The sequence below is a fragment of the Megalobrama amblycephala genome, linkage group LG5, assembly GCF_018812025.1.
Source record: "Megalobrama amblycephala isolate DHTTF-2021 linkage group LG5, ASM1881202v1, whole genome shotgun sequence".
Taxonomy (NCBI): domain Eukaryota; kingdom Metazoa; phylum Chordata; class Actinopteri; order Cypriniformes; family Xenocyprididae; genus Megalobrama; species Megalobrama amblycephala.
In genome coordinates this window covers 2,731,318-2,750,129 of record NC_063048.1, presented here as the reverse complement: position 1 = coordinate 2,750,129, position 18,812 = coordinate 2,731,318, and the positions used below count along the sequence as shown (strand labels likewise).

Sequence of the window (18,812 nt, the reverse complement as noted above, 5' to 3'; positions counted from 1 at the left end):
GCAGCAACGACAGAACAGTTAACATGCTTTGATTGAACTTTTGCCATGGCGTTAGAACTGGTACACCGTTGTCGCTTACGAAAACTAAATGGCGTTGCCGTGGGTGGAAACGTGCAGATTAAGGGGTGGTAATATTATAATAAGATCTCCTTCCTACGTCACTAGAGGAGTGAAATCTGAGCGGCTCGTTTTCTCACATGCTTGCAGAGAAAGGCTTGCCAAAACAAAGTTTCTGGGTTGTGCTTTTTCACATTTCTGGGTTGGTAGATGCACCAGGGACTGGGCGATTATAGCACTTAAACACTGAAAAAGTCAGATTTTCATATGATATAATAGGTCACACATTGTATTGTAAAAGTGTCATGTAACATGGTGGACAAATGTCATAGAATGTTAAATATTTGACCAGGATGATTAGGATGATTACTAACCTGAGCTTGACCAGTTTACTGGTGGACAGAGATGTTCTCCCTCTGAAAAGCCTAAAAAATAATTGACTTTTAAAGTTTTTTTTCAACAAACCAGTCCAAAATCCACCAAACTGTAGGAAAGATCCATGTATCTGAATTCATTTGTTTCGCTGCTTGACGAAGATGCTTCACTAAGAAAATCTCTTCTGTTGTTTGATTTTTGTTTAATTCTATATGATTAAATGTTGGAACATTTCAGATTTCACTTTGACTTGATGATTTTGACTCTGAGAACAATTTTGACAGAGTACATCACTGCATCATTTAAACTAAGATGACTAAAGCGACGATGAAGAGAGATTTGTGCGACTGCTAGTCATCAGCCATCGTGAACGAAACTAAATGCTGGAGGAACATCTGACGTCTTCAAGCGACTCACAGAATGCAAATGATCCAGAGAGAAGGAACAAAGGAAAACCACTCGAGGGGAAAACAAATAATTTTATTTAAGAAACAAAAAGTGTATATAGAAGTGCAAGAATAATCAATCACTTAAAAACTATTGCTGAATGTGAGACGAATTTGGAAACAGAATCAAAAGAGCTGCTGCCTGCAAACAAATGAGGGACGACTGATAAATGACTAAAACAAGTGAAGGTCTGAATCTGTGTGATGATTGGTGCACACGTGAGCGCTGATGGACGTCATTTCATCACTGACTGCACTGGAACTCGCTGGTCAACCATCTGCCCTCACGCACACTGTGCTCTCTATCTAGTGCGCATGAGAGTCAACCTTCACGAGGGAATGAATCGTAGATACGGGCACGTGTCACACGCCGGCGAAGACGCCGCTCACCTGTGACAGTAGACGGCAATTCACTACAGTCCACAGAGGAAAAGAGGAAAGAGATCCAGTAACCCAATAAAGCCGAATGGTCCCAGAATGCACGAGTGATCCCACTTTAACAGCTTCCTCCTGACGCGGGCGTCTCGCTCTCAGTCTGAGGAAGAGGAATGTACCGGGGTAAAAGCTTCCCTTTGACCTCATTCAACTTAAATAGGTCAAGAGAAGCTAAACGAATGTCCCTTTATTAACACAGCAGGACCCAACCGGAGTCCCAGAGACGTGATTCCCATCGGGTGGCGTTCAGAGCGTCCGGCGCTGTCGACGTCGCCGCTGGATGGTCACTGGTTGGGTTTGGATCCGCTGTCCTTCACTTCACCTGCCAACGACACACAGCAAAACAACAACATCTGCTGAGGAGTGTACATCCTGTGGCCACTGCATTAACGGCTTCGACTAGTCTTACAAGTTAGTCATCTCTTGTTTTCCTTCACAGCTGAGGGGTTACTTGCATAAACATAGCCACTATGTAAAGACTGTCGCTGCATCAGAAATTGAATACTTCCCTAATATATAGTATGTGAAAAAGTACTGTGCTATAATAGGCATAAAGTACCGGATGAGTATAGTGGATTTCAATGGCTACCAACAGGTTGAAGGTCAAAATTACAGTTTCAGTGCAGCTTCAATGGGCTTTAAACGATACCAGACGAGGAATAAGGGTCTTCCCTATTCTACTTATGGAACGAACGCGGCGCCAGTTTCGTTTTTTTCCGTAACTTGAATGGGGAAGGCGTAGGACATTCAGTGTAAGCGTTATAAAGAATGCGGAAGCATTCAAGGCGATATTTTGTTTATAAAGCATAAACGGTTGTATTTTTTTTTCGAAAATGACCGATCGATTCGCTAGATAAGACCCTTATTACTCATCTGGTATCATTTAAAGCCCTTGAAGCTGCACTGAAACTGTAATATGGACCTTCAACCTGTTGGTAGCCATTGAAATCCACTGTAAGGAGAAAAATCCTGGAATGTTTTCTTCAGAAACCTTCATTTCTTTTCGACTGACGAAAGAAAGACATGAACATCTTGGATGACATGGGGGTGAGTAAATTTATCAGGAAAAGTGTATTTAAAAGTGGACTAATCCTTTAAGAACTAGTTTGACTAACTAGCAGTTAACCAATTGGCCTTACTTTTCCAATTCAAATTAGATCAATCTACCTTTTCATGTAACTTACTTTAACCCCTTAACTGTTGCTAGCGGGATGCTTGGCGCTGTTTTTATTTATTGTTTTTTTCTATCACATATTTTAGTAATCATCATAAATTAAAGTCCCTGTAAAGTCAATTCTGAGAATTATTTCTAAACACTTTATAAATGTTACAAATGTATTGCTGAAACACATTACAAAGACTGAGAATTGTGTAATGCTTAATTGTGAAGTTAGAGCGTTAAACAGTTTTTCACCAAGTCTCTGCTCAGGATTGTTTGGGCGGAGCTAAAACGGGGGTCTAATGACGCACATCGTCCCCCGAGCATAGCCCCTCCCCTAACACTATATAACTGTCGATGACGCACCGAGCGTGGCGCCGCCTCTAACTCTACAGCGGTTCACTCACTCAATCTCGAGTGTCATTACAGTTATACAGCCCTTTGCACATTTAGCTAGTAATGCCTTCGTCACGCAAATGCATATTACATGGTTGTTATAATATACAATATGCTCGGTCTCCTTATTTAAATTTCCTAAAACGATGATATGAAGGATTCTAAAGTGATCGTTCTACACCGGATAATTTTACAAACTTTCATCAGACAGCTGGGATTCACAGATAATCTGCTGTTTTTGGTGAATGTGACTGAACAGACCTCGGCCAGTTGAGACGGCAGCTCTCGCGAGTGGGTGTGGTTTCAGCTCAGACAGTGGACACGCCCCCAGCGTTTGAGAGCAGAAAGCGCTGCCTATTTTTTCGAGATTTTGATAACTTATTTTATTTATTATTATTTACTTGCAGATTTTTTTTAATCATTCAAATTTGGCTGGGTGGTTAATAACACATTTTTCTGTGGTATGACAAACTCAGAAAACATACTTTAAAATGACTTTACAGGGACTTTAAGTATAATTCGAAGGCTTAAAAACTCGAACTCGTTTTGAAATTGGACATTGCGTTACTATGGAAACGATACTTTAAATCCTTTTAGCGGGCTCCTCCCTCTAGTTGGCGTTGTCATGTTTCATATTACAAAAATTATTTTAACTAATTAATAGTAGATTTTTCCAATCTTGACAAAACGCATATCGTTGGAAAGGTCGGAATCTCAAGCTTCCATATATGACGTCTGTTTTGAGATTTAAGTGATATTTGGACAGAAATTTATTAATTTGTTACAGGAGAATTCATCAAAAAAAAAAAACCTATGGAATGTGGGTGACGCCCCGGTGGCTATTTTTGGTAAAACGCCTAAAAATATCTCATGGGAGCTTCAATTTTTGTGATATCAGCTTCAAATTTGGAATACAACTTAGTTAGACGTACGGCTTTGATTTTATATCAATTTTAGATTAAAAATGATTTTGTAAAAAATATATTTTATATAAAATAAAATAAAAATTAGTATAGTACATTTGATTTACAGCAAATTTAAACTTCTATAACTTTTTCATACTTTCATTTTTTTTAATGCAACAATCTGCTAAGCGTCTTCTTTAAAACAAGACCAAACTTAGGTCTATATTCCAAAGCATTCTTGAATTGACCCTTCGCCGGGAGTTTGATTGACAAGCGATCTAACCAATCATAATGCTGAATCCGCCATTTTGTCCAACAAAGCAGTCAGGAGTTAGAAGATTACTTCTAGCTTGAACTTGAAAAATGGTGTGTATTTACGTCTTTCCGCGTTTTAAACAACATTCCTTCTGATGTTCATTCATGTTTACTTGATGCTATAAATTAACTAGTAAGAACAAATGATCGGTTCACGAGGCGCTACAGCGATCTGTCACGACACATTAAAGAGCCACAAAACCGTTTTTATTGTTCGAATTTCTTTAAAAAAAAATACACAATTTGAAAGCTGGGACTTTGTTTAATATCATAAGTAACCTGCTCTGTCTTGTCTGTCGACATGTTGTCAGTGTCCTCTTTGCTCCGTGATGTATTTTACACTGCGTGTGGCGTGAGAGCACCACGGCTTGTCGGACAAAGCAACAGTAAATAAGGGGGGCGTGTCTTTGCGAAGGTCAATTACAACGATTTAAGTTTGGATGGTGCATTTTCACGTCTATGCTCAAAAAGGGGGGTAAAATGTTAGGACCAGTCTTGAAGAAAAAAAAATTAGATGACTAGCTTATAAGACTGGTCTAAGCAGTTTATACAACCCACCACTGGTCAACTATTCTTAATATAAAAAGGTAGAGTGGTCTGATTTGAGTCTGAAAAGTACAGGCGTTTTCAGACCTGTAGATTGTTTGTTTTGTTCCAACACAAGGACTTACGATGCTGCATTTCTTGGTTTGGTTCACTTTCACAAGGCAACATTTCAAAGTGTACCAAAATGTGTTTATGCAAGTCACATGTGAGTAAAACCATCCTCTTATTGGTTCATCTGTTTATGTTCATCTATCTGAGGGCTTACTGTGGCTTTATATGTAGCTGAAACATTTTATACATACACTGCCCTCCAAACGTTTGGAAACATCCTAGAAAAGAGGGGTCTTGGACAATATTGGCATGAATCCTTTTTAATTTGTGATAATTTTGCACTAATAAGGGACAACACAAACTATGAAAACATACTTTATTACATAAAAAGTTTATACATAGAAAAAACTTAAATTTTCCATTCCTCAAAATATCCAGCATTAGCAGCTAACTGACCTAAACTGGGTTCTGATTGGTTCATTGCATTCTAAACTTAATTGGCAATCAATTGTTGAAGCTACTAAGGTGTGCTGACCCAAAAATCTTTTACAAACCTGGGCCAAGTTTAAACCAGCATCACAGCTGGCAAAGGGGCATGTCTGACTTTGACATGTATATATTGCCATTATGTAATCAAAATAAAAATTATTATTGCTGGTCTTCAATGATTATGTCAAGTTACTTTAATGTATTTGCACCAAAAAATTATAAGGATTTATGCTGATATCGTCCAAAACCACACTTTGCCACGGGTGTTTCCAAACTTTTGGAGCGCAGTGTATATACAGTAGTGGCCAAAAGTGATGTCCGGCCTTGGAAAATCCTTCACCCTTTATCTAAATATTATTAAAAATTAGTATTAAAAGAGAGAAAAGATGGTAGGTTCTCCATATGAGCTGGGTGTGAGACTGATAACCCCTTGGCTTAACAGCTAGTTGGATAAACTAGTTCTTAAGACAGTTCTGGATCTAGGAACCCACAGCAGCACTCGCTCACATGACCTGAGAGATTGATCTGGTGGCATTAATAGCTAGTAATGAGCTTGAGTGTTCAAAGATTTATAAAGCAGAAGGATTTCTCCACACCAGACGTCTGTTTCTATAATCAGGAGGACTGAAAGCAGAAAGACAGAATGACTTACCGGCGGTGCTGCTGTCGTGAGCCTGTTGCTGCCTGTGAGAAGATCAGATGATCATCACTTACTCTGATTGAACTTGTATGATCACAGTATCATGAGTCGCGCTCACCTGTCGAAGTAGGCCTGTCTCCTCCTGCGCAGCTCCTCTGCAGTGAGCGTCTCCTCGCTGCTTCCTGATTCATGAGACGAGCCCGCCGTCACAACTGCATTGGAGCTTGTGGGATCGCTGCTGCCTACATCCATTTACATGAACCATTAGCATCGATTATTGAATGAATCAATGAACTCACTGAAAGAAGTGACACCAATTACAAGAAACACTCTCATTAATGTCACGTTTTCAGCCTGAAGCTCCAGAAGCACGAGCACTTTCACACTCACTTATAATCCAATGTCTTTTAGACTTCTCTCATAGGAGTATCGCTCTTCAACTTCATCCTCTATGTAAAGGCGTGTTACGAACAGCGTGTGTTTCTCACCCTGCATGCTGAGCTGAATGGCTCTGCGCAGGTCTGCCTCCTCGTCCTCCACCTCCATGTGCTGTCTGCTGAGAGCCAGAGCCTTCCTCAGCTCCTCCTCATCCTCATCCAGCGGCGCTTCATCCCCGGGGACTGGTGTGTCTGACACGGGCTGCACTGACATCCTGATCAACAGCACACACTCGTCAGAGACGCACTCAACGTGCAGACACCATAGATAGCAGTGTAATCCACGGCTAGGCATTACAGCATTCTTAAAGGATTAGTTCACTTCAGAATTAACATTTCCTGATAATTTACTCACCTCCATGTCATCCAAGATGTTCATGTCTTTCTTCCTTCAGTCGAAAAGAAATGAAGGTTCCAGGATTTTTCTCCATATAGTGGACTTCACTGGGGTTCAACGAGTTGAAGGTCCAAATGTCAGTTTCAGTGCAGCTTCAAAGAGCTCTACATGATCCCAGACGAGGAATAAGGGGCTTATCTAGAGAAACCATCGGCCATTTTCTAAAAAAATAAAAATGTATATACTTTTTAACCACAAATGCTTGTCTTGCACTGCTCTGTGATGCTCCACACATTACATAATCATGTGGGAAAGGTCACATGTAACGTAGGTGGAAGTACCGATCCAGTGTTTACAAAGCGAAAGTGCAAAGACTAAGTCAAACGGCCTTTACAAAAAAAAGGTAAAACAATGATGTTGGACAATTTTGAAGTTGGAGGAGAACATTTTTTTTTTTTTAGAAAATGATCAATGGTTTCTCTAGATAAGACTCTTATTCCTCGTCTGGGATCATGTAGAGCTCTTTGAAGCTGCACTGAAACTGACATTTGGACCTTCAACCCGTTGAACCCCAGTGAAGTCCACTATATGGAGAAAAATCCTGAAATGATTTCCTCAAAACTTCATTTCAACTGACGAAAGAAAGACATGAACATCTTGGATGACATGGCGGTGAGTAAATTATCAGGAAATTTTAATTCTGAAGTTAACTAATCCTTTAATTTTCTCATAATATCCACTGCAGCATCAGCTCTTTTCTCTCAGTGTCTGAAACGGTTCGTTCAAGGATTCTGTCTCTCTAAACCCCGCCTTTCTGAGAGCCTACTCTGCTCTGATTGGTCAGATGGCCTAGTCTGTTGTGATTGGTCAGAAACCAAATGATCATATCAGAATCTTGGAACCTGATTCACAGTGATATGAACAGTAACGATGGCGTGGGTTTTACCGTATCAATCAAAAAGTGGATTTTCTTTGGCAGCAGAAAACGGTGTCTTCTCAACTTGAACAACACGAACCAAACTCTTCCAGTCTCAGATACAACTACAGTGATTGAGGGCGGGGTTAAAGAGACATGTTTTTTAAAGTGTTGTTTTTTGGCAAATTGCATGAAAACCAATGGGGGTCAAGTATTCACCAAAATCTGTACAGCCTTTCCAAAACACATCTGTGTTTCATGCACATTCATCACCAATCAGAAATAGATAGTTTAGAGTTTTTCAAGCAGTTTAAAATTGGAATATAGGTCACACACAACAGGAGGGTGAAGATGGACGTGTCTTGCTCTATATGTCATGTGACGAGAGTCAGCGCACCTCTGGGCCTCGTCCTCTCCGATCAGCTTCGGCCGCTGCTGTTGCTCCACTCGCATGATCCGCAAAATCTGATCGGCTTCGCAATCTGGCAGGTTTCCCCGGATCACAAATATAGAATAACCTGCAGAGAAGTTCAGCTGAACTCAATTTCCAGGCATTACTTATGTGGACGCACCAAGATAAGAGCTCATGTGATACATGGTCATGTAAGAATTTTACCTTCTTGTTGTAGCTGCGCTAAGAAAAGGGCTAAGTAAGTGTCTGATATGAGCTCTGGTCCGGTCAACAGCGAGTTCAGATTAAACCACTAGATTAAGAGAAAGAAACAGGCTGGTAAACTGATCATCTCACACAGCTGCCGCTCATTTGACACTGTGACACACACAGCGATTGTGACGGTAATCCATACGACCCCAGTGGATGAATCTATGTCTTCTGAAGCCATCAACTCATCCACTGGGGTCGTATGGATTACCGGGTGTGTAGTTTTCACTTGCATTATATAGGGCCCTATCATACACCCGGCACAATTTTTTTTTTGCTAGTTTCAGGCTGACGCAGTTATCATTTTCACATCCAGCACCACGTTGTTTAAATAGCAAATGCATTTGCACCCATCTGTCCACCCATGGGCATGCTGGTCTGAAAACGAAGTGTGTTCAGGTGCATTGTTGGCGTGTTGCTATTTTGAGGCAATTGAAAACAACTGCACCATTGACCAACAAAAACCTGCTCTAAAGTCAATGACGCAGTATGTTTTTGTTATTTAAAGGGCACGTTAGTAATATGCGCCTATATGCGGGTGCACAACATGCGTACACTCTGCTTATTACGCAAACAGAGATGCGCAGCAGCACACAGACATGCCAAATATTAAAAATAAAAGGATTCCTCTCTGGAGAAGCATTCAGTCTTTCCGCTTGCAAATTCCGCCACATAAATAGCGAATCCACCATGACGCGAATGCAACTGGCTTTTAAAGGGAATGGGAGATGAGACTCTGATTGGTTTATAGCATGTTATGCCCAAAACACACCCATGACTCATTAAGAGACTGGGTACAACCCTTTTGGACCATTTTTTCAGTCGTTAATCTAGCAAAAGAGAATTCGGACACGCCCTAAGTGCACCTGCGCTTCAGACCATGCACTCAGATTGTTAAAATAGGGCCCACAGACTCACACTTGTTTGTGTTTATCTGAAGAAAGAAAGTCATATACATTGGGGATGGCATGAGGGGAAGTAAATGATGAGAGAACTTTCATTTTTGGGTGAACTATCCCTTTAAAGGCACACTATGTAAGATCTTTGGGTTAAAATATCCAAAAACCACTAGAACAATGTTATACATTTTGTTGACTTGTGTATTTACCTTATCCCAGATGTTTCCAAAAATGTTTAAAACCATTTTAACCAGGACACGGACCGTGTCTGTCAATGACATCATACCTGCGTTACCCTTGGATTACCCTTGGTTTGATTTTGTAGAAACCATGGAAACACCAAAAACGCTTTAATATATTATATGTTTTATTTGACAGGTGAGCAACTGTTTGGATACATTCATAGACGGAAAACTAAAGTTATATAGCTCAACACTGTAAGTCTTTTTGTTTAAATCTCATTTTCTTGATTTACCGCGAGTACCATGTTTTACCATGACTAATATCGATCTATCTTACTGCAGTGTGCAACAAGTGTCTCATAGCAGCCGCCGAGTGAACACAGATTAGCATTATAACAACTTTCAACACACAAATGAAACTAATATGATAAACAGAGCTGCGTTACCCCACATACACTTGACCGGAAGAAGCGGAAGCGGTGACTGTGGCATAATAAAAGTCCCACTGCTCTCAAGGCATGTGTTGTGCTCGTCTCTCATTAACAATCGCTCCAGCGGCCTTGTTCAGCTTCAACGTCACTCACCCTGCTCTGCTTCACACTACAGTAATGTTAATAATCTCATCCATGACCATGATTTCTAACCGAGTCCTGTCGGATTCTTTTCCACCGGCTGTAGACGTGAAGACAACACCTCCCATTATTCCTTGAAATCAAGGCGTTATCAAGCTACACCTTTGTTTTGAATAAGCGACCTCTAGTGGTGAAAATTTACAAAGTGTGCCTTTAAGCTCATAATTGCAGCAACCATAATTTTCCAGTCTGACCTTTTTTTGGGGTGTTGAAGAAACTGATTTCATGTTGACAACGTTGCGCGACATGAATATAATGCAGTATTTTGATGGTCAAAAACATGAAAGAAAGATAAATCATGAATTTCATATTTATCATGAAAGATAAATACGAAAGAACCGGCAAACAAATCCAGGTGTGCTGGAAGAGCTTAACCAGAAGCACACAGTATGTGAGTTCATCATTTGTGCTGTGCATATGTGAATGATGCAGTAAAAATAACCAATTCCTATAATCAGAATAATGAAAATGGCATGTAAACAAAAGTGAAAAGGTTTGCTCATGTCATGTAAACTTTTAACAGCAATTAAGTCCTTATTCTGATCAAAAATAGTCACATTATTGTTGCACATGCAAACGTAGTCAGTGCTGCAAGTGAAACACATACCTGCTGTCCCAGCTTACGCACTGTAAACCAGTGCTCCTTATAGTTACATATAAAGGCCTTCTCGTGTCTGAAAGCAAACATGAAGAGGATGAACGTCATACAGCGGATAACAGGACGGATGCTGAAGCTGTTAGAAGGCTTACATGGGATCAATCCGTAACTGCTGGTACTCTCTGCTGTTGAACAGAATGATCTCCAAACCCCAAACCCCCAGTGCGTTACTGATCACCTGCAAAACACAGCGCATCTCTACTCACTGCGGCAGAAAACAGTCCACATGTGACGTCTGAAACACTCAAACAGGGACAGCGGGACGTGATTTTCTCAGTGAAGATTGTGAAAGTGTCTCTATGTATAAAATGAGAGGGACTGAAGATGCACGATGAAAAGGAAAGCGAGATGAAAGATTATAGAGCTGCACGATTATATGTTAAAAGATCACAACCTCGATTTAAATACCCATGCAATCTTATTCCTAAATGACAACGATTTGCCAATCAATGGACAAGTATAATACAGCGAACATTCAGATCTGTGTTGGTGCAGCCGCTGATTCAGAGAGAGCCGTTGTCATGAATTGGTATGAAACACAAACAGTCTTTTTAACCACACAGTATCATTTCTGTGTATCAATTATTCAAATGATCATAGAAGTACCGGGATAAAAGATCGGATATGAACACTTAATGTCTATGCTTCAATTACATTGTTACACCAGTAGGTGGTGATAAGTGACTGTTAAAATAATGTATTGTCACTGAATCATTCATTCAAAAGATTTGTTCAAAAACACAGATTCATCCAGAAATGGTGCAAGTGAAGTCTTTATGAGCGAGTCATTGAAATGTTCATTCAAGAGATTCATTCAAAAACACTGATTCACCCAGTAATGAAGCAAGTGAAGTCTTTATGAGTGAGTTATTGAAGCATTCATTCAAGAGATTCATTCAAAAACACAGATTCATCCAATAATGAAGCAAGTGAATTCTTTATGAATAAGTCATTAAAGCATTCATTCAAGAGAATTGTTCAAAAATGCTGAATCATCCAGTAATGAAGCAAGTGAAGTCTTTTTGAGTGAGTTACTGAAGCATTCATTTAAGAGATTCATTCAAAAACACTGATTCATCCAATAATGAAGCAAGTGGTCATTATGAGCAAGTAATTGAAGCATTAATTTAAGAGATTCATTCAAAAACACTGATTCATCTAGTAATGAAGCAAGTGAAATCTTTATGAGTGAGTTATTGAAGCATTCATTCAAGAGATTCGTTAAAAAAACGCTGATTCATCCAGTAATGAAGCAAGTGAAGTCTTTATGAGTGAGTCATTGAAGCATTCATTCAAGAGATTTGTTCAAAAACACTGAATCATCCACTAATGAAGCAAGTGGTCATTATGAGCAAGTAATTGAAGCATTCATTTAAGAGATTCATTCAAAAACACTGATTCATCCAATGATGAAGCAAGTGAATTCTTTATGAGTGAGTCATTGAAGCGTTCATTCAAGAGATTCATTCAAAAACGCTGATTCACCCAATAATGAAGCAAGTGAATTCTTTATGAGTGAGTCATTGAAGCATTCATTTAAGAGATTCATTCAAAAACACAGATTCACCCAGTAATGAAGCAAGTGAAGTCTTTATGAGTGAGTTATTGAAGCATTCATTCAAGAGATTCATTCAAAAACACAGATTCATCCAATAATGAAGCAAGTGAATTCTTTATGAATAAGTCATTAAAGCATTCATTCAAGAGAATTGTTCAAAAATGCTGAATCATCCACTAATGAAGCAAGTAAAGTCTTTTTGAGTGAGTTATTGAAGCATTCATTTAAGAGATTCATTCAAAAACACTGATTCATCCAGTAATGAAGCAAGTGAATTCTTTATGAGTGAGTTATTGAAGCAATTATTCAAGAGATTCATTCAAAAACGTTGATTCATCCAATAATGAAGCAAGTGAATTCTTTGAGTGAGTTATTGAAGCATTCATTCAAGAGATACATTCAAAAACACAGATTCATCCAATAATGAAGCAAGTGAATTCTTTATGAATAAGTCATTAAAGCATTCATTCAAGAGAATTGTTCAAAAACGCTGAATCATCCACTAATGAAGCAAGTGAAGTCTTTTTGAGTGAGTTACTGAAGCATTCATTCAAGAGATTCATTCAAAAACACTGATTCATCCAATAATGAAGCAAGTGAATTCTTTATGAGTGAGTTATTGAAGCATTCATTCAAGAGATTCATTCAAAAACAGATTCATCCAATAATGAAGCAAGTGTAGTCTTTATGAGTTAGTTATTGAATCATTCATTCAAGGGATTCGTTTAAAAAATGCTGATTCATCCAGTGATGAAGCAAGTGAATTATTTATGAGTGAGTTATTGAAGCATTCATTCAAGAGATTTGTTCAAAAACGCTGAATCATCCACTAATGAAGCAAGTGGTCATTATGAGCGAGTTATTGAAGCATTCATTTAAGAGATTCATTCAAAAACACTGATTCATCCAATAATGAGGCAAGTGAATTCTTTATGAGTGAGTTATTGAAGCATTCATTCAAGAGATTCATTCAAAAACGCTGATTCATCCAATAATGAAGCAAGTGAAGTCTTTATGAGTGAGTCAGTGAATCATTCATTCAAGAGATTCATTCAAAAACACAGATTCATCTAGTAATGAAGCAAGTGAAGTCTTAGCATTCATTCAAGAGATTCATTCAAAAACACTGATTCATCTAATAATGAAGCAAGTGAATTCTTTATGAGTGAGTCATTAAAGCATTCATTCAAGAGATTCATTCAAAAACACAGATTCATCTAATAATGAAGCAAGTGAATTCTTTTTGGGTGAGTTATTGAAGCATTCATTCAAGAGATTTGTTCAAAAACAATGAATCATCCACTAATGAAACAAGTGGTCATTATGAACGAGTTATTGAAGCATTCATTTAAGAGATTCATTCAAAAACGCTGATTCATCCAATAATGAAGCAAGTGAATTCTTTATGAATGAGTCATTGAAGCGTTCATTCAAGAGATTCATTCAAAAACACTGATTCATCCAATAATGAAGCAAGTGAATTCTTTATGAGTGAGTAATTGAAGCATTCATTCAAGAGATTCATTCAAAAACGCTGATTCACCCAATAATGAAGCAAGTGTAGTCTTTATAAGTCATTGAAGCATGCATTCAAGAGATTAATTCAAAAACGCTGATTCACCCAATAATGAAGCAAGTGAAGTCTTTATGATTGAGTCACTGAAGCATTCATTCAAGGGATTCATTAAAAAATGTTGATTCACCCAGTAATGAAGCAAGTGAAGTCTTTTTGAGTGAGTTATTGAAGCATTCATTCAAGAGATTCATTCAAAAACGCTGATTCACCCAATAACGAAGCAAGTGAATTCTTTATGAGCGAGTTATTGAAGCATTCATTTAAGAGATTCATTTATTCAAAAAAAAAAAAAAACGCTGATCCATCCAGTAATGGAGCTAGTGAAGTCTTTATGAGTGAGTTATTGAATCATTAGGTGTGTTCGACTTGAAGCGGCGCTGCTCAGGCTGATCGGTACATGACATCAAAGAACAGCGAGATCGATTAGAGAACAGTCGGCTCAATCTGTTTTTGAGTCGTTCTTGCGGTACTTTGATGCCATACATCAATCGGTCTGTCATAAGTCTTTATGAGTGAGTCACTGAACCATTAATTACACCAATTTCATATATTATAATTAATTTAATTATAAATAGACTGCAGCAAATAAAACTGTCAGAACCTCTAGTAAATGTTTTGTTCTCTATTCACAATCGTGCAGCTCTAAAAGATTATGAAGACAAACATGTATTTTTTAGACAATCATGCACAAGAAGACCAAGAACATGAATTAAGAAAGAGTGGGATGTGATTTGAACTACAACACTCTTAAAAATAAAGCTTCCTAAAGGGGGTTTTCACAGTGATGCCAGAGAAGAATCATTTTTTAGTTCCCTTTTAATGAACGATTCTTAAAAATAAGAATTTTTTCAAAGTGTGAAGAACATTTTAATAATCTAAAGCACAATTTTTACACCATAAAGAACCTTTTGTGCAATTAAAAAAGATTCAAAGGAGGTTAAACATCCCTCATGGAACCGTCAATGCCAATAAAGCCTTTATTTTAAATTAAGAGCTCAGAAACTGCAGTATTGTGCCTCAGATGTGACTCACTTGAATGGAAAAGAAGCCGCTGTCATCCATGTTTCCCGACGGTTGCTAAAGATGGCAGAACACAAAGGTATTACGAGTAAATCAGAGACACTTGAGCAGTGAACGGAGGCGTGTGCGGGTCAGCGCACCTGCAGGAAGGTCCTGTACTCCTCCGTCTGGACGCCTCCCTCAGCCATGCGCATGCGCTCCTCCTCGTCCAGCTGGTGCGCGATGGACGACAGCTCCACCGGACTGAAGTACTCGCCCTGCAGGAGGTTGTTCAAGCAGTGCTGTGCACACAGAGAGCCCTCTTGCTGAAAAACACACACAAACACGTCAACGACAATGTCTGATATCACTGTCTATACATGCCACAGACCCTAAATACGGTCATCCTCGTGTGAGCCCATCCGCAAATTTAAATGGCAGCTATATATAAAGACCTAATTAATACTGTGAAAAAAATTATATTATACATTTGTAAAACTTTTAGTTTCTATTACATCATTGCGGGGATTTTCTACTGTACTGTTAGATGTATTTTATTTTTAGCAAATTATTTTAATCAAATGTATAAATTGATTATTAATTTATTTATTTAAATCAAATTTCATGTATTTTAATCAATAATTTCGTTTAACCTTATTTTTAATGTATTTTTTTTTTTTTTACATTTTACACTCCTTTTGTTATTTTAATGAAGTTTTATTTATTTATCTATAATTTTTTAATTATATAAATTTTATTCTAATTTATTTATTAAGAACATGCATTGATTTATTTAAATCAAATGTTAGTTATTACATTGTGTTTTTTCTACTCACTGTAGTACTTAAGTTAGCTGTGTTTTATTTGTTTCTTTTTATCAAATTATTTTAATCACATATTAATTTATTATTTATTTATTTAAATCATTTTTTATTTTAATCAATTTATTTATTTAGTTTTGTCATTTTTTATTTATACACCAATTTAATAAAATAATACATGAAAAATTATTTTTTATTTTTTTATTTTAATGAGGTTTTATATATATATTTATTTTTATCAAATACAATTATTTTAATTTAAATCAAACTGTATTTATTTATTTTAATAAAATATACTAATTTATTTATTTTAAAAAATAATTAAAAAAATAATTTATTTATTTAATTACTTAGTTTAATCTTATTTTAGATTTATACATTACTTTTCATTTTTTATTTTAATCGTGTTTATTTTTTTGTTTTTATTAAATATAATGATTTTAATTTAAATAAAATTATTTATTTTATTATTTTATCAAATGCACTCATTTATTATTTAAAATATTTTTAACCAATTTATTTACTTCATCTAGTCTTATTTTATTTATACACTAAATAACTCCTTTTTTATTTATTTTAATCAAGTTTTATTGATTTGGTTTCATCAAATAATTTTAATTTAAATCAAATTTATTTGAATAAAATATACTAATTTATTTATTTAAAAAATAATCAATTTATTTATTTAGTTACTTAGTTTAATCTTATTTTAGATTTATACATTACTTTTCATTTTTTAAATAATGTTTATTTTTTGTTTTTGTTAAATGTAATTATTTTAATTTAAATACAATTTTATTTTATTATTTTATCAAATGCACATTTATTATTTAAAATATTTTTAACCAATTTATTTACTTCATCTAATCTTATTTTATTTATGCACTACTTTTCCTTTTTTTTTTAATCCAGTTTTATTTATTTATTTGGTTTCATCAAATAATGTTAATTTAAATCAAATTTAATTTAATCAAATGTACTCATTTAAATCCAATTTTATTTAAATCATTTTTTGTTTATTTGTTAAATGCTTTATACAGTTTAACTATTTATTTATCTAATATATTATTTTATTATTTAAATCAACATTTAAATTATTATAATTAATATTTTATTTTAATCAAATGTATTTAGTTTGTTAAGTGTTTTTTATTTATATTTTTACACTGTTTTCCTCTGAACTTTCCCACAGACCCCCAGCACTCCTCTGAGGCCCCTGAGGGCCCCAGACCCCAGATTACTGTGCTCATTTACAGTGTTAACCAGAGTTATTTCAGTAAAACTCTGACTTCAGAAATGAAACCACTGAGAGCTCATCCCATAACAATCTGTAGTCAAATGAATCAAACACAGTGAGGTGATACTCTCAGATTACAGCATCAGTCGCGTGATATTCACTCAGAACTGCGGGAACGGTGTATAATAAAGTACAATGGTAAATGTTTGATAATGTAGTTACTGTGATGCTTATAGAAACATAATTATCTAATAATTATCTGTGAGAATAATGAAGGCGACTCTGACAGTAAACAAACACCTAATTTCTGACCGCTGACAGTCGATAAAAGTACATAAACGCCTCATATAAACCCGTCTGAGAATAAGAGGATACACGGACAAATCTCTTATTTGTCGGGTGAAGAACATGTGTGGAATTTAAATATAATTCATAAATATATTTCGCTAAAAAGCGATTCTTACTTTTTCGTGGAAAATAGACTCCATGTTTGAAAGTGTGAATGACGGGAGAGTCGGAAACAACGACACGCCAAAACATGTCAAAATAAAAGTCCCCCCAAAACACACAAATCAACTGAAACTGCTGAAACAATGTAGGGCGCCACAAATTAGGGTTATTCAACATTGTTAAATTCCTGGTGCTGGTCATATAATTAGAATATCATCAAAAAGTTCATTTTTTTATTGTAAATTATTTTTAAAAATGAAACTTTCATATATTCTAGATTTTTTTTAAAAATATTGATGATTAGAGCGTACAGCTCATGAAAGTCCAAAATCCTGTATCTCAAAATATTCAAATATTTCCTATGATAATCAAAAAATGGATTTTCAAAACAGAAAAGTTCAAGTTCTTTAAAGTATGTTCATTTGTACACTCAATACTTGGTCGGCAGCACATATTACAGCAAATGACTTCTAGCACAAATTACAGCATCAGTGAAGTGTGGCATGGAAGTGATCAGCCTGTGGCACTGCTGAGGCACTATTGAGCCTTCAGATCATCTGTAAATTGTTGGATCGACTGTTTCTCATCTTTCTCTTGAAAATATCCCATAGATTCAGGGGTCAGGCATGTTGGCTGGCCAATAAAGCACAGTAATATCATGGTCAGCAAACCACTTGGAAGTGGTTTTTGCACTGTGGGCAGGTGCTAAAGTCCTGCTGGAAAAGGAAATCAGCATCTCCATAAAGCTTGTCAGCAGATGGAAGCATAAAGTGCTCCAAAATCTCCTGGAAGATGGCTGCATTGACTTTGCACTTGATTAAACACAATGGACCAACACCAGCAGACGTCACGGCCCCCCAAATCATTACTGACTTCAGAAACTTCACACTAGACTTCAAGCAGCTTGGATTCTGTGCCTCTCCAGTCTTCCTTCAGACTCTGGGACCATGATTTCAACATGAAATGCAAAATTTACTTTTATCTGAAAAGAGGACTTTCGACCACTGTTCACTGTCCAGTTCTTTTTCTCCTTAGCCCAGGTAAGATGCTTCTGACGTTGTTTCTGTTTCAGAAGTGGCTTGGTAGTCCTTTATCTGAAGATGTCTGAGTGTGGTGGCTCTTGATGCGCTGACTCCGGCTTCATTCGACTCATTGTGAAGCTCTCCCAAGTGTGTGAATTGGCTTTACTTAGTATTTTCAAGCTTGTGGTCATCCCTGTTGCTTGTACACCTTTGCCTACCCAATTTCTTCCTTCCAGTCAACTTTGCATTTAATATGCTTTGATACATCACTCTGTAAACAGCCACCACATTCAGTAATGACCATCTGTGAGTTACGCTCTTTGTGGAGGGTGTCAATGATTGTCTCCTGGACCATTGCCAAGGACCATCAGCAGTCTTCCCCATTTGTGTGGTTTCAAAGAACAAGAGATACCCGAAATTTATACTGTAGGGATGGTCATTTAATGAAACTCAAATGTAAATATTCTAATATTTTGAGATAATGGATTTTGGACTTTCATGAGCTGTACGCTCTAATCAACAAATTTAAAAAAAAAAAAAAAAAAAAAAAAAAAAAAACTTTTGAAATGTTTTAATTTACATGTAGGGAATCTAGAATATATGAAAGTTTCAT

The 18,812-nt window shown here is 36.7% G+C and overlaps 1 protein-coding gene across 2 annotated transcripts; it reads right to left on the bottom strand.

Annotated features, from left to right (window-relative positions):
* Positions 1-891: 891 nt before the first annotated feature.
* atxn3 (ataxin 3) lies at positions 892-17,332 on the bottom strand. Of its 2 annotated transcripts, XM_048190229.1 has the most exons (11): positions 17,192-17,332; positions 14,831-14,995; positions 14,703-14,747; positions 10,629-10,714; positions 10,486-10,552; positions 8,121-8,208; positions 7,902-8,022; positions 6,303-6,466; positions 5,933-6,056; positions 5,827-5,858; positions 892-1,635 (listed from the first exon to the last, which is right to left on the bottom strand). In XM_048190229.1, the coding sequence occupies exons 1-11, from the start codon at positions 17,213-17,215 to the stop codon at positions 1,598-1,600; spliced, it is 954 nt and encodes a 317-aa protein (XP_048046186.1). In that variant the 5' UTR covers positions 17,216-17,332; the 3' UTR covers positions 892-1,597. The 2 variants fall into 2 exon arrangements, with proteins under 2 accessions (XP_048046186.1, XP_048046187.1); XM_048190230.1 differs by lacking the exons at positions 10,486-10,552; positions 10,629-10,714.
* Between the last annotated feature and the right edge of the window lie 1,480 nt (positions 17,333-18,812).